The 12,020-nt window shown below is 35.8% G+C and overlaps 1 protein-coding gene and 1 pseudogene across 5 annotated transcripts in view; one reads left to right on the top strand and one right to left on the bottom strand.

Moving 5' to 3' along the window:
• Positions 1-73: 73 nt before the first annotated feature.
• LOC137769569 (3-hydroxyisobutyrate dehydrogenase, mitochondrial pseudogene) lies at positions 74-1,086 on the top strand (annotated as a pseudogene).
• Positions 1,087-2,484: 1,398 nt separating this feature from the next.
• The window catches only part of SNX14 (sorting nexin 14), a 70,824-nt gene continuing 61,288 nt past the window's right edge, over positions 2,485-12,020 (bottom strand). For all 5 annotated transcript variants that reach the window (XM_068551517.1, XM_068551516.1, XM_068551515.1 and 2 more), the window contains 7 exons: positions 11,820-11,939; positions 9,210-9,333; positions 8,769-8,933; positions 8,496-8,591; positions 4,401-4,492; positions 3,662-3,718; positions 2,485-2,704 (listed from right to left, as the gene is read on the bottom strand). In XM_068551517.1, the coding sequence (XP_068407618.1) occupies positions 2,666-2,704; positions 3,662-3,718; positions 4,401-4,492; positions 8,496-8,591; positions 8,769-8,933; positions 9,210-9,333; positions 11,820-11,939 (693 nt within the window). In that variant the 3' untranslated portion in view covers positions 2,485-2,665. The remainder of the gene's footprint in view (positions 2,705-3,661; positions 3,719-4,400; positions 4,493-8,495; positions 8,592-8,768; positions 8,934-9,209; positions 9,334-11,819; positions 11,940-12,020) is intronic.

Here is a 12,020-nt window from a genome sequence, read left to right as displayed (position 1 = left end):
CCACGCACCCTAGCAGCCAGTAGGTGAGCTGGGAGCCGCAGAGGTCACCGTGGGAAGGCGAGGCGGGGACAGCATGGTAGCCTCCTTACGGCTCCGTGGAGCTGCCTCTGGCCTCCGGTACTGGAGCTGCCGGCAGCAACCGGCGGTGGCCAGCCTTGCAGCGGTGTGTTCTAGGTCAATGGCTTCTAAGACTCCAGTTGGATTCACTGGAGTAGGCAACATGGGGAATCCAATGGCAAAAAAATCTCATGAAACATGGCTATCCACTCATTATTTATGATGTGTTCTCTGATGCATGCAAAGAGTTTCTAGACGCAGGTGAACAGGTAGTGTCTTCCCCAGCAGATGTAGCCAAAAAAGCTGACAGAATTATTACAATGTTGCCCACCAGCATGGATGCAATAGAAGCTTACTCTGGAGCAAATGAAATTCTAAAAAAGGTGAAGAAAGGCTCACTCTTAATAGATTCCAGTACTGTTGATCCTATGGTTTTGAACGAATTGGCCAAAGAAGTTGAGAAAATGGGAGTAGTTTTCATGGATGCCCCTGTTTCTGGTGGTGTGGGAGCTGCATGGTCTGGGAGCCTCACGTTTATGGTGGGAGGAGTCAAAGAAGAATTTGCTGCTGCTGCCCAACAGCTGCTGGGGTGCGTGGGCTCCAATGTGGCGTGTTGTGGAGCTGCTGGGACTGGGCAGGCTGCGAAGATCTGCAACAACCTGCTGTTAGCTATTAGTATGACTGGAACTGCTGAAGCTATGCATCTGGGAATCAGGTTAGGGCTTGACCCAAAACTCTTGGCTAAAATCCTAAATATGTGCTCAGGACAACGTTGGTCAAGTGACACTTATAATCCTGTAGCTGGGGTGGTGGATGGAGTTCCCTTGGCTAATCACTATCAGGGTGGATTTGGAACAACACTCATGGCTAAGGATCTGGGATTAGCACAGGACTCTGCTGCCAGCACGAAGAGTCCAATCCTTCTGGGCAGTCAGGCCCATCAGATCTACAGGATGATGTGCTCGAAGGGCTACTCCAAAAGACTTCTCATCCATGTTCCAGTTTCTATGAGACAAGGAGACGTTCTGAGTTTGCCCTTGGGCTGTGGACACTGTTGGAAACCAAACTCTATCTTGGAGCCCCTCACAGCTCACTCCACAAGTAAATGGGCTTAATCAAAGGTCACCTGTCTGCTTCTGATTGTCTAGGTCACAATAAACCCTGGGATTTTCCACCCATTTTTAACTGCTTATTCTTTTTATCTATTTAGCAAACACATATTATCTGAATTATTTTTTTCTGCAAGCCACTGATGGTCTCTGCTAGCTAGCTGATTGACCTTCTTCCAAAAGTTTGATTCCTGAGCACCGTCAGTTAAAACGTTGCCTACTTCAATCAGGATATTATTTACTCTACTTTACAAATAAAACCACATTTTTTTCCCATGGGATAAAACCTATCCTGGAGGAAAGAAAAGAAATCGGTGTGAGGCAAGGAGTTAGAGAAAGGGAAAGTATAGTGAATTACTCCCTGTGTCCCTCAGAAAGTTTGTCCTGCTAACCCAGTGGTGGTATTCTTGCATTCTGAGGTTACCGGTTTATTTTCCAGGAGTTGATAAAGCAAGAGAACTCCTTGCTGCATGCTATGTAACTTGAACTCTGTTACATTACCTTGGTGTGCCCCTCTTGTAACAACTCCCAATACTTAGCAAACTTATTTTTTATATTTTTGCTTCCTTGTACATTCTTACTACATTTTGACTTCAAAAGAATGACATCTTTAGAACAGTCTCAGAGCCAACGATGATATGTGCTTTAGATAATTATTATATTATCCTAAATGTAACCATATTCTTTTAATTCAAATAAATTTCTATGTTAATAATTTTTAAAAAAAGATAACAGAACTACTGGCAAAACCTTTAAAAAATTTACAATATCTAATGACCATTTTTACAAACTTTTGAAAAATATACATGAATAGTACCATTAAATGGGTTAGTTTTCCAAATTATATTTAGAGTTCCCACATTATCAGTGCCTGATACATGGCTGAAACTCAATAAATATATTCTGAATGAACACTGCATCCAATAACCAAACACAAAACGCCCACTCTTGAAAGACAAATGTGGTTGAAGGAGAAAAGCATATCATGGGAAGAAATTATGAGTAGAATTCTCAACATTGAAACTTTAAAAATAATTATTTAACTTTCCTCAAAGAATGCAGTTAATTCATATTTTTCTTTTGGAGAGACAACATAAACCAAAAATCTACTTGACTAAATTGTTTATATAAGTTTTTGGAATACAGTTATATACATTCAATGAAATGCAATTTCAATCACACACTGAATCACACAAATATCTTTAAGTACTCAGTTTTCACACCCAAAAGGGCTATATATAACCTGTCAGTCATCCAGCAAGAGTAAGAAGTCCCTTGTTTGCTATGAAAAACTCATAAAGGAGGCTGTGAGACCCAATCACTTTTCATCATTATTAAGTCCGTGTTAGTCTTTATTAAAACAAACAAAATCAAAATTTCAGACACTAAATTACATGATATATACAAGAATATACAAAAGTAAAAGAAAAAACAGCACATATCTACTACACTAGCATAGCAGACATTTCAACTGGTTATTCTATCCCAAATCCAAATGCTTACATCCAGGACGTCACAGAGGTAACCTCCTTTTGTACCTAAATTAAAAAGAAATCTATTTAATAGAAGAGAAAAAAACAAACCAGAGTTCATTTGTAAATTGCCTAACAGTTTCAGTGTATTAAAATCCTAACCTAAGATATTGTGTATATGTGTGTGTGTGTGTGTGTGTGTGTGTGTGTGTGTGTATGTATGTATCCACAAGAAATTAGCTGGCCTATGCCACAGATAATATTTACGTTTTAGAGAGAAGAAAAATGGCAAGGTATAGTGATAGACCTCATAAAGTCTCGAGCAGAGAGGTGGAGGTTTCCTGGTACTGATTCCCATGTAAACTGAACACAAACTATCCATAACTGCCACCCTGTTTTAATATACATTTAATACTGCCATAACTTGAAAACTTGTATTCAATAGGTAAATAGTCCAAATCTGGTTTCCTCTATGAAACTGACATTTCATTGCTGTATCACAACCTTGAATAGTTATTTCATCTGACCAAAGGGATTAGTCAAAAAATAAAAACAGTAAAAAGCAATGCTCAAAACTCAAAATCCTCAAGATTCAATATAATAATAATATTAGCATCCTCCAATTCCAATTCATTTTGTGTTCTTGGGTTCATATAAGCGCAACTGCTTCAAAAATGCTTAAGTCTGAGTTACACAGCATTCAGTGTTGCAGATGATAGCCTGCAGAGCTTGGCCCATCCTACTGCTAGGAGGCAAACTCACACCTTCCTCTGGAAAGGCCCTACAGGGTATAGTGTCCCTGTCTGATTGTAATTGGGAAGGGAGGAAGTCAAGGCAGAGGCTATTCAGCTCCTATCTCCCAAAATCCTCTCTATGTTTGAGCATGTTGAATGAAGAAAATAAGGGTGTTCATTTTTAAAATGATCAGAATCACAAGGGTTTCCTTAATTTTTATGTCTCTAATTAAAATAAATGCCAACATACCATTAAAAACATAAAGAAAAATTGCTGCTTTTCAGTTACCTTATTGAGCTCTGGAAACAGTTCTTGTATCACAATGTCCAATAAAACATAAGTCAGCTAAAACGCCAAAAAAAAATTTTTTTAAGGCATTAGACAAAAAAACAAAACAAAAAAACCCCATAAAAACGATAAACACAAATTTAGGACTATGGTTACTGCTAAAGGGGAAGGCAGGGAATAAAACTGACAATATAAAACAAGCACAAAAGTAGTAGCTTCAATAGTATCCATAATGTTCTATTTTTAAGATGAGTTTTACATACACGAGTTCATTTTACTATTATTCCTCATAATTCATTTTATGTTAAACATTTTATATGTAACAACAAATTTAAAGAAAACAAGCAGGATACAAAATTGTAACTGTATTAAGATCTCAACGGGCTATGTAACAGACTATAAACAGTAAAATGTTAACTGTGGTTATTCTATGTAACCTGAATGAATGATGGAATTCTTGATATTTAAATTTTTACTTTTTTCATGAATTTTTAGTATATTCCAAATTTCTATAGTGAATATATATTTATTTTAAATCAAAACAGTTCATGTTATAAAGAAAAAAAGGTAATCAGCAAAAGAGAGTTATTAACAAAGATACTTTTTCCTATCCGAATGTTTGAATTACATTGCCTTCATTTAGTATAGCATCACTTCACAGTTAATAATATACCAGACACCCTACTGTGTCATTCGCTAAACTAGCCAACACTAGTCAACCTGCTTTAATGAACTTTACCTGCTTGTTGAGAACTGGCTGCTGTAAACCGTCAAAAAGAAGTCTGATGCTTTCATACTTGGCTTCTTCACCAATACACTTGACTATCAGATCTAAACAAGAAAGCCACATGTGAAACAATTTTATATTATAAAGTGACTCATCATTTACTGGATCATAAGGTAAAATCTCCACTCTCTTTCCTGGGTATTATGCAAAAACTGTAAATTAGCATTTCCTAAATCAGTGTTCTGGCAAGAAGCTCTTGGAAAAAAGGGTTCTGTGGTCAAGTTGAGAAATGCAGTATCGGGAATCCTCCCTTTGGGAGATTCACAATGCACAATGCACACTGCAAGCTCTGGGAAATGTTGCAGTAAAGAAATCTGTTTATACTATTAAGTGATAAAAGACAGTTGGAAAATAATACATATTTTATTATCCCATTCAAGTAAAACAAACAAAATAAAATGCTAAAATTATGCACGCACATTTGTACATACACGTATAGAGATACATAAAAACTGTCTGTGAGGATTAACACCAAACGGGAGCTCGTAGCTACTTCTGCACAGTGGGGACAGGATGGCTTCTACTTTTTACTCCCTATATTTTCATAATATTTGAATATCTTAATATTTTTAATAATTAATTTAATTTTATGGTGAACATAGACTCTCTTCAATGAATATGACCACTTTATTTCTGTAGTTTTTGCATAATTACTATTAACTATCTTACAGAACAATCTTTTGGGAAAATGTTTACACACTAGTTTAGGGTCCCAAAAGTTCCAATTCATGTTTGACTACACAGCTGTCATGTATCACTCCTATTACCACAGAGTCAGTCCTTATTAAAATCTGTGCTGTTTTTCACAGAACTAGAACAAAAAATTTCACAATTTGTAGGGAGACACAAAAGACCCCGAATAGCCAAAGCAATCTTGAGAACGAAAAATGGAGCTGGAGGAATCAGGCTCCCTGACTTCAGACTATATTACAAAGCTACAGTAATCAAGACAGTTTGGTACTGGCACAAAAACAGAAATATAGATCAATGGAACAGGATAGAAAGCCCAGAGATAAACCCACGCACATATGGTCACCTTATCTTTGATAAAGGAGGCAAGCATATACAGTGGAGAAAAGACAGCCTCTTCAATAAGTGGTGCTGGGAAAATTGGACAGGTACATGTAAAAGTATGAAATTAGAACACTCCCTGACACCATACACAAAAATAAACTCAAAATGGATTAAAGACCTAAGTGTAAGGCCAGACACTATCAAACTCTTAGAGGAAAACATAGGCAGAACACTCTATGACATACATCACAGCAAGATCCTTTTTGACCCAGCTCCTAGAGAAATGGAAATAAGAACACAAATAAACAAATGGGACCTAATGAAACTTAAAAGCTTTTGCACAGCAAAGGAAACCATAAACAAGACCAAAAGACAACCCTCAGAATGGGAGAAAATATTTGCAAATGAAGCAACTGACAAAGGATTAATCTCTAAGATTTACAAGCAGCTCATGCAGCTCAATAACAAAAAAACAAACAACCCAATCCAAAAATGGGCAGAAGACCTAAATAGACATTTCTCCAAAGAAGATATACAGATGGCCAACAGACACATGAAAGAATGCTCAACATCATTAATCATTAGAGAAATGCAAATCAACACTACAATGAGGTATCATCTCACACCAGTCAGAATGGCCATCATCAAAAAATCTAGAAACAATAAATGCTGGAGAGGGTGTGGAGAAAATGGAACACTCTTGCACTGTTGGTGGGAATGTAAATTGATACAGCCACTATGGAGAACAGTATGGAGGTTCCTTAAAAAACTAAAAATAGAACTACCATACGACCCAGCAATCCCACTACTGGGCATATACCCTGAGAAAACCATAATTCAAAAAGAGTCATGTACCAAAATGTTCATTGCAGCTCTATTTACAATAGCCAGGACATGGAAGCAACCTAAGTGTCCATCGTCGGATGAATGGATAAAGAAGATGTGGCACATATATACAATGGAATATTACTCAGCCATAAAAAGAAATGAAATGGAGGTATTTGTAATGAGGTGGATGGAGTTAGAGTCTGTCATACAGAGTGAAGGAAGTCAGAAAGAGAAAAACAAATACAGTATGCTAACACATATATATGGAATCTAAGGAAAAAAAAAAAAAAAAGGTCATGAAGCATGAAGAACCTAGTGGCAAGATGGGAACAAAGACACAGACCTACTAAAGAATGGACTTGAGGATATGGGGAGGGGGAGGGGTGAGATGTGACAGGATGAGAGAGCGTCATGGACATATATATACACTACCAAATGTAAAATAGCTAGCTAGTGGGAAGCAGCCGCATAGCACAGGGAGATCAGCACGGTGCTTTGTGACCGCCTGGGGGGGTGGGATGGGGAGGGTGGGAGGGAGGGAGTTGCGGGAGGGAGGAGATATGGGAACGTGTGTATATCTGTAGCTGATTCACTTTGTTATAAAGCAGAAACTAATACACCATTGTGAAGCAATTATACTTCAATAAAGATGTTTAAAAAAAAAAAAAAAAAATCTGTGCTGAATGTTTTCCTCCAAGCAGGAAAAGAAAATTATTCTTAAGTAAACAAGGTGCTCAAATATTTGTCCTTTCCACTCCGATCATAATGAAACTCTTAATGCTGTTCATGGAAAATTCTCATTTTATGTTGCTTTTATAAGGTAAATCTAACCTTGAGAGGCAAAAGCCAAATTCAATTTATAATAAGTTTAGTAGATCCTTGATATTTATGCGTCTTTGTGAATCCTTTAATTCACCGATACTACACAGAATTTCCCAATTAATATGCATGAAGCATAATGGACAAAAATAAATGATCCTTTCAGATTCTTCATCACTAAGGAAGAAATGAATAGAGGACAACAGAAAGCATGCTAAGCTTCCTCAGTAGCTAAATTACTTCTTCCCAAATGGAAGTCTTGAAGTAGATGTGATTCAAATTCATGCCTGAGCAAAATAAGAAATTATTACATTCACTGGCTTTCCATGTTGTTAAAACTAAGACTGTAACTAAAACTAAGACTGTTAAAACCATAAATGCTAAAGGTCACTATAATACAAAAGAAGTAAGAAATTACTTCGTTATATACCTAGAGAAGATTCACTCAAAAACAGCTGTGGTTCACTTTCACCTTCAGACCAGGGATTTAACTTAACTGTCTTCACACAGAGCAGCAGGATCATTCTGAGACTCATGTTTCAATGATGAAAATTCTCTAAGGTACCTTCAATTCTTACTCTATATTTTCTCCCTGGGCATTACTACCCACTCACACAAGACTCCCATATCTTTATCCTATATCATCATTCCTCCAATTTCCAAACCTGGATATTTAATTGCTTACTAGACATTTCCTCCTGAATAATGTATAGGCACTTCACATTCAAAATGCCCTAAACTAAATATCCTCTGCTTTGACCTCCTGACGTTTTTTCCTCATGTTTCCCATCTCAGTAAGAGGTTACTACCATTCATTCATTTAGTGGTCCAAGCCTACCTCCTTTATAAGAGAGGGGATCACCCTCCTCCTTTGAGATACTATGTAACTTGAACATGGCTCTACAATCACATGTATGTTTTGTTTGTATGTCTACCTTCCTGCCAGACTGAGCTACCCAAGTACGATTCTTATATCCCTTGCACTCTGCATAGTGCCTGGCACATGGAACGTGCTCAATAAACTTGGGATGAATGAATGAATTCTGACCTTTCACTCACACACACTAGTTTAGCTCTTCTCCTGGTGAAGTGCTTGAGCAGCAGGACTCCAGCTGTCCCATAAACCTATCACTTTGATCAGTCTGATTCTAAGTTATTGAAAGAATCCGACGATTGTGTGAGTAGAAACAGCCCTACCTTAAAGTTCTTAGTGCTAACATCATAAAAACCAAATTTTATTTAACCAATTGAGTTAATTTTAATTGGTTTTGGTAACTATTTCTAAAATAAAAACTCACAGTAAAAATTAGCCTCAATAATTGCTATACATCATGACCTCAAAAGAGTGCTAATCTATATTAAACTACTTTTTAAATATTACATTACCTGGAATGTAATTCATCATTTCTTCAAAAGTCTGTTTTGCTCGTTTTTGTTTATCTTGGAGAGAGCGAGGTTCAGTGTTTTCACAAAATACAGCATCTAAAAAGAGACAAAAAGAAACATTTGCTGGAATTTTCACCTATTATATACAAAGTATTTCCTCATGGTAGAAATACTAATAAAGCAAAGAAAAGCAAGACTTTTCGCTCTTTTAGGTCTAATTAAAATCCTTAAGAGTACTCAGAACATGAAACAAACACATGAGAAAATACAAACCTCTGAGAAGTGTTATGAGTGAAACCAAACCGTGCTCCTGAAATAACTGTTCTAGTTTACAATGAAGATAGTAATCAGTGTACATTTCCAGGGTGTTTTTAAAGAGGATTCGAGTTCCCATTAAGAGATGATGAAGCCAGTCAGGAACCTGGAAAACCACCCGTCCTGAGAAGGATCACACAGAACACTTCATTAAGGTAAACAGATAATCTGAACATTTTCCAATGTGAAAAATACAAATGGTCAATATTTTATTTGCAAACACTATTAACTTTAATATGTTCAAGATCAATTATATACATTGAATTCTTATTTTAAAAAGTACCTTCAATTAAAACAAAATTATAATGGGGCAATACTCAAGAGCATTAATTTGCAACACAGAAAAAATATAATACATGAATGAAAAACAGGTTTTAACAGTAACCACAGATATCTTACCTACGTACATCAGGTAATCATAGACTCCTTCTAAAGTCATCATTTCCATAAAATAATTCTGATTTTGCTTTCTTTCTGTATTCTCAGCACGGTTTGCATTATTCTTAAACAGATCATTGAAAAGCTAAAGTAAAAGTTGAAATAATAAAAAATATAGTTTATTACACCTGCTGATAATAATTACTAAGGGTAAAGTGATACAGAGCAAAGGCGTTTAAACTCTGTCCAATCAAAAGAGATTTAAAAAACCCCTACAATATCAGAGAGGTTAAGATCTGCCCCCAAAATTCCACATTTACACCCAAATTGAATTAAAAAATACAATATTTTGGGGAGGCCAAAATATTAAATAAAAATCTACTTTCATTTTAGACATAACAGAAAATTCATTATCCATAAAGAACCCCTTTGATTTGTTTACACCAAAAGGAGCAAATGAACATATCTATATAAAGATGTATAAAAACATCAGTAATAGCTAATTTTAATTCTAACATGATTTAAAGATTATAAATCACTATTTAATTAAAGGATGTTTAGAGGTGAACATTAAGCTTTAAGCAAAGTTTATTTGGACAATAATATTCAAAGCTCAGAAAGGCCTAATATATGAGACAAAAACAAGATATGAAGAATTACTTATAGCAAAAATGTTAAAATGCAACTAAATCTCAGCCCTACTTACCCCAAAAATATGCCAAAAAAAAAAGAGTCTATTATCATTAATAATAATCAAATAGCAGAAATTAAGGAACTAAAAAAAAAAACTGATAGGGAATTCCCTGGTGGTCCAGTGGTTAGGATTCCGTGCTTTCATTGCCAAGGGCCCGGGTTCGATCCCTGGTCGGGGAACTAAGATCCTGCAAGCCGCGCTGTGTGGCCAAATAAATAAATAAATAAATAAATCTAAAACAATTTTTTTAAACTGATAGAAAAGACCAACAAAACCAAATGATAAAATGGACAAAGCCTTTGGCAAGATTGATCAAAAAAGAAAAAAGGAAAGAAAAAGACAAAAAAATGTCAGGAATAAAAGGGGACATAACTATAGATGTCAGAGAAAACAAAAAGAAAAAATGATATTATTGACAACTTCAGGCCAAAATTTTTCAAATTTAGATAAGATGGAGAATTTTTTAAAAATATAACCTATCAAAATCTGACTCATGAAATAATAAACCTGAAGAATATTATAATCATAAAAGAAATTGGTTGTAAAAAAAAAAAAAAACTTCCCACAAACAAAACTTGAGGCCTAAATGACTATCAACAAGTTATCACTTATTTAAAGCACTAATAATTCCAATTATAATTCTACCAGCAAATAGAAAAAGGTTAATATAACCTTAATACCAAAACCTGACAAGGATACAATGAGAAAGAAAAATTATAGACTAAGTACACCCATAAACATGGACTTAAATTTCCTTAACCTCATAAGGGATTTCTACAAAAAAAGCTACACCATTTATTATTTAATGGTGAAACACTGCAATCATTCCCTTTGTATAGCAGGTCCTAGCCATGAATGAAAGAAAACTGCCATCATTTGCACGTGTAAATCTAAAAGAATTAATAGATATGTTACTAAAATTAATATAAGTCTAGCAAGATTATTGAATTAAAAATCAATACACAACCATCAACTGTATTTCTGTTTACCAACAATAAACCTATAAAGTGAAAAAAATTAAAGATACCCTTTAGAGTAATAAGCAAAATGAAGGGTTTTTTTTTTGGCAGGGGAACTGTTCTTTGAGCTCACATAGCTCCCCATACTGGGTCCTACTCTGGCACTGAACTAAGCTTCTTGCAGACAGGTAATTTATCTTTATATTCCCAGTGCCTAGCACTCCATAGCAGGCACACAATAAAGTACTTGTTTAATGAATGGATGAAATATTTTATAAGCCATTAAAATTACATAATACCAACACATAAATATATTATAGCAATTAATTCCTTGATTACTGGAAGTTGGTGATTTACAACTTAAGAAAACCACTTTTAAAAATTCCCCAAAATACACAAATGATAGTTTACGAATACAGTTTCTCAAGAATCACTTACCCTGGGCTTCCCCGGTGGCGCAGTGGTTAAGAATCTGCCTGCCAATGCAGGGGACACAGGTTCGAGCCCTGGTCCGGGAAGATCCCACATGCCGCGGAGCAACTAAGCCCATGCACCACAACTACTGAGCCTGCGCTCTAGAGCCTGCGAGCCACAACTACTGAAGCCCATGTGCCTAGAGCCCATGCTCCGCAACAAGAGAAGCCACCACAGTGAGAAGCTCGCACACCACAACGAAGAGTAGCCCCTGCTCGTCGCAACTAGAGGAAGCCTGCGCGCAGCAACAAAGACCCAACACAGCCAAAAATAAATGAATAAAATAAATAAATTTATAAAAAGAGAAAAGAAAAAAGAAACACCCCGTTTAAAGCAAAGAACGAAACAACTACATATACTCCTTATACTGTACAATTAATTTCCACATAAGGAATATATAAAGTCCCATCCATTTCATTAACACAGGATTCTCCCTATAATGGAAAAGTCATCTCAAGTAGGACAGCTTCAAACTTAATGGCTCTCTGAGGCAATGCACAGTACCTTCTTATTATTTTCTGAAGTAGGGCTGAGAATGGTCAGTTCTGGTTTACTTGGTTTAGGCTTTGGAGATTCACAAGAATTAATGAAATTCATGATGAAAGGTTCCAAATGCTGACCTTTCTGTGGAGATCATGGTATAAAAATCAAGATTATGATTTTCATTATCATATAACCCATTAAAATTTATTGCTATTTAAATAT

Source organism: Eschrichtius robustus, chromosome 9 (assembly GCF_028021215.1).
Source record: "Eschrichtius robustus isolate mEscRob2 chromosome 9, mEscRob2.pri, whole genome shotgun sequence".
In the NCBI taxonomy this organism is placed as follows: domain Eukaryota; kingdom Metazoa; phylum Chordata; class Mammalia; order Artiodactyla; family Eschrichtiidae; genus Eschrichtius; species Eschrichtius robustus.
Note: the sequence above shows the minus strand (reverse complement) of the source record. Positions and strands in the feature narration are given on the sequence as shown.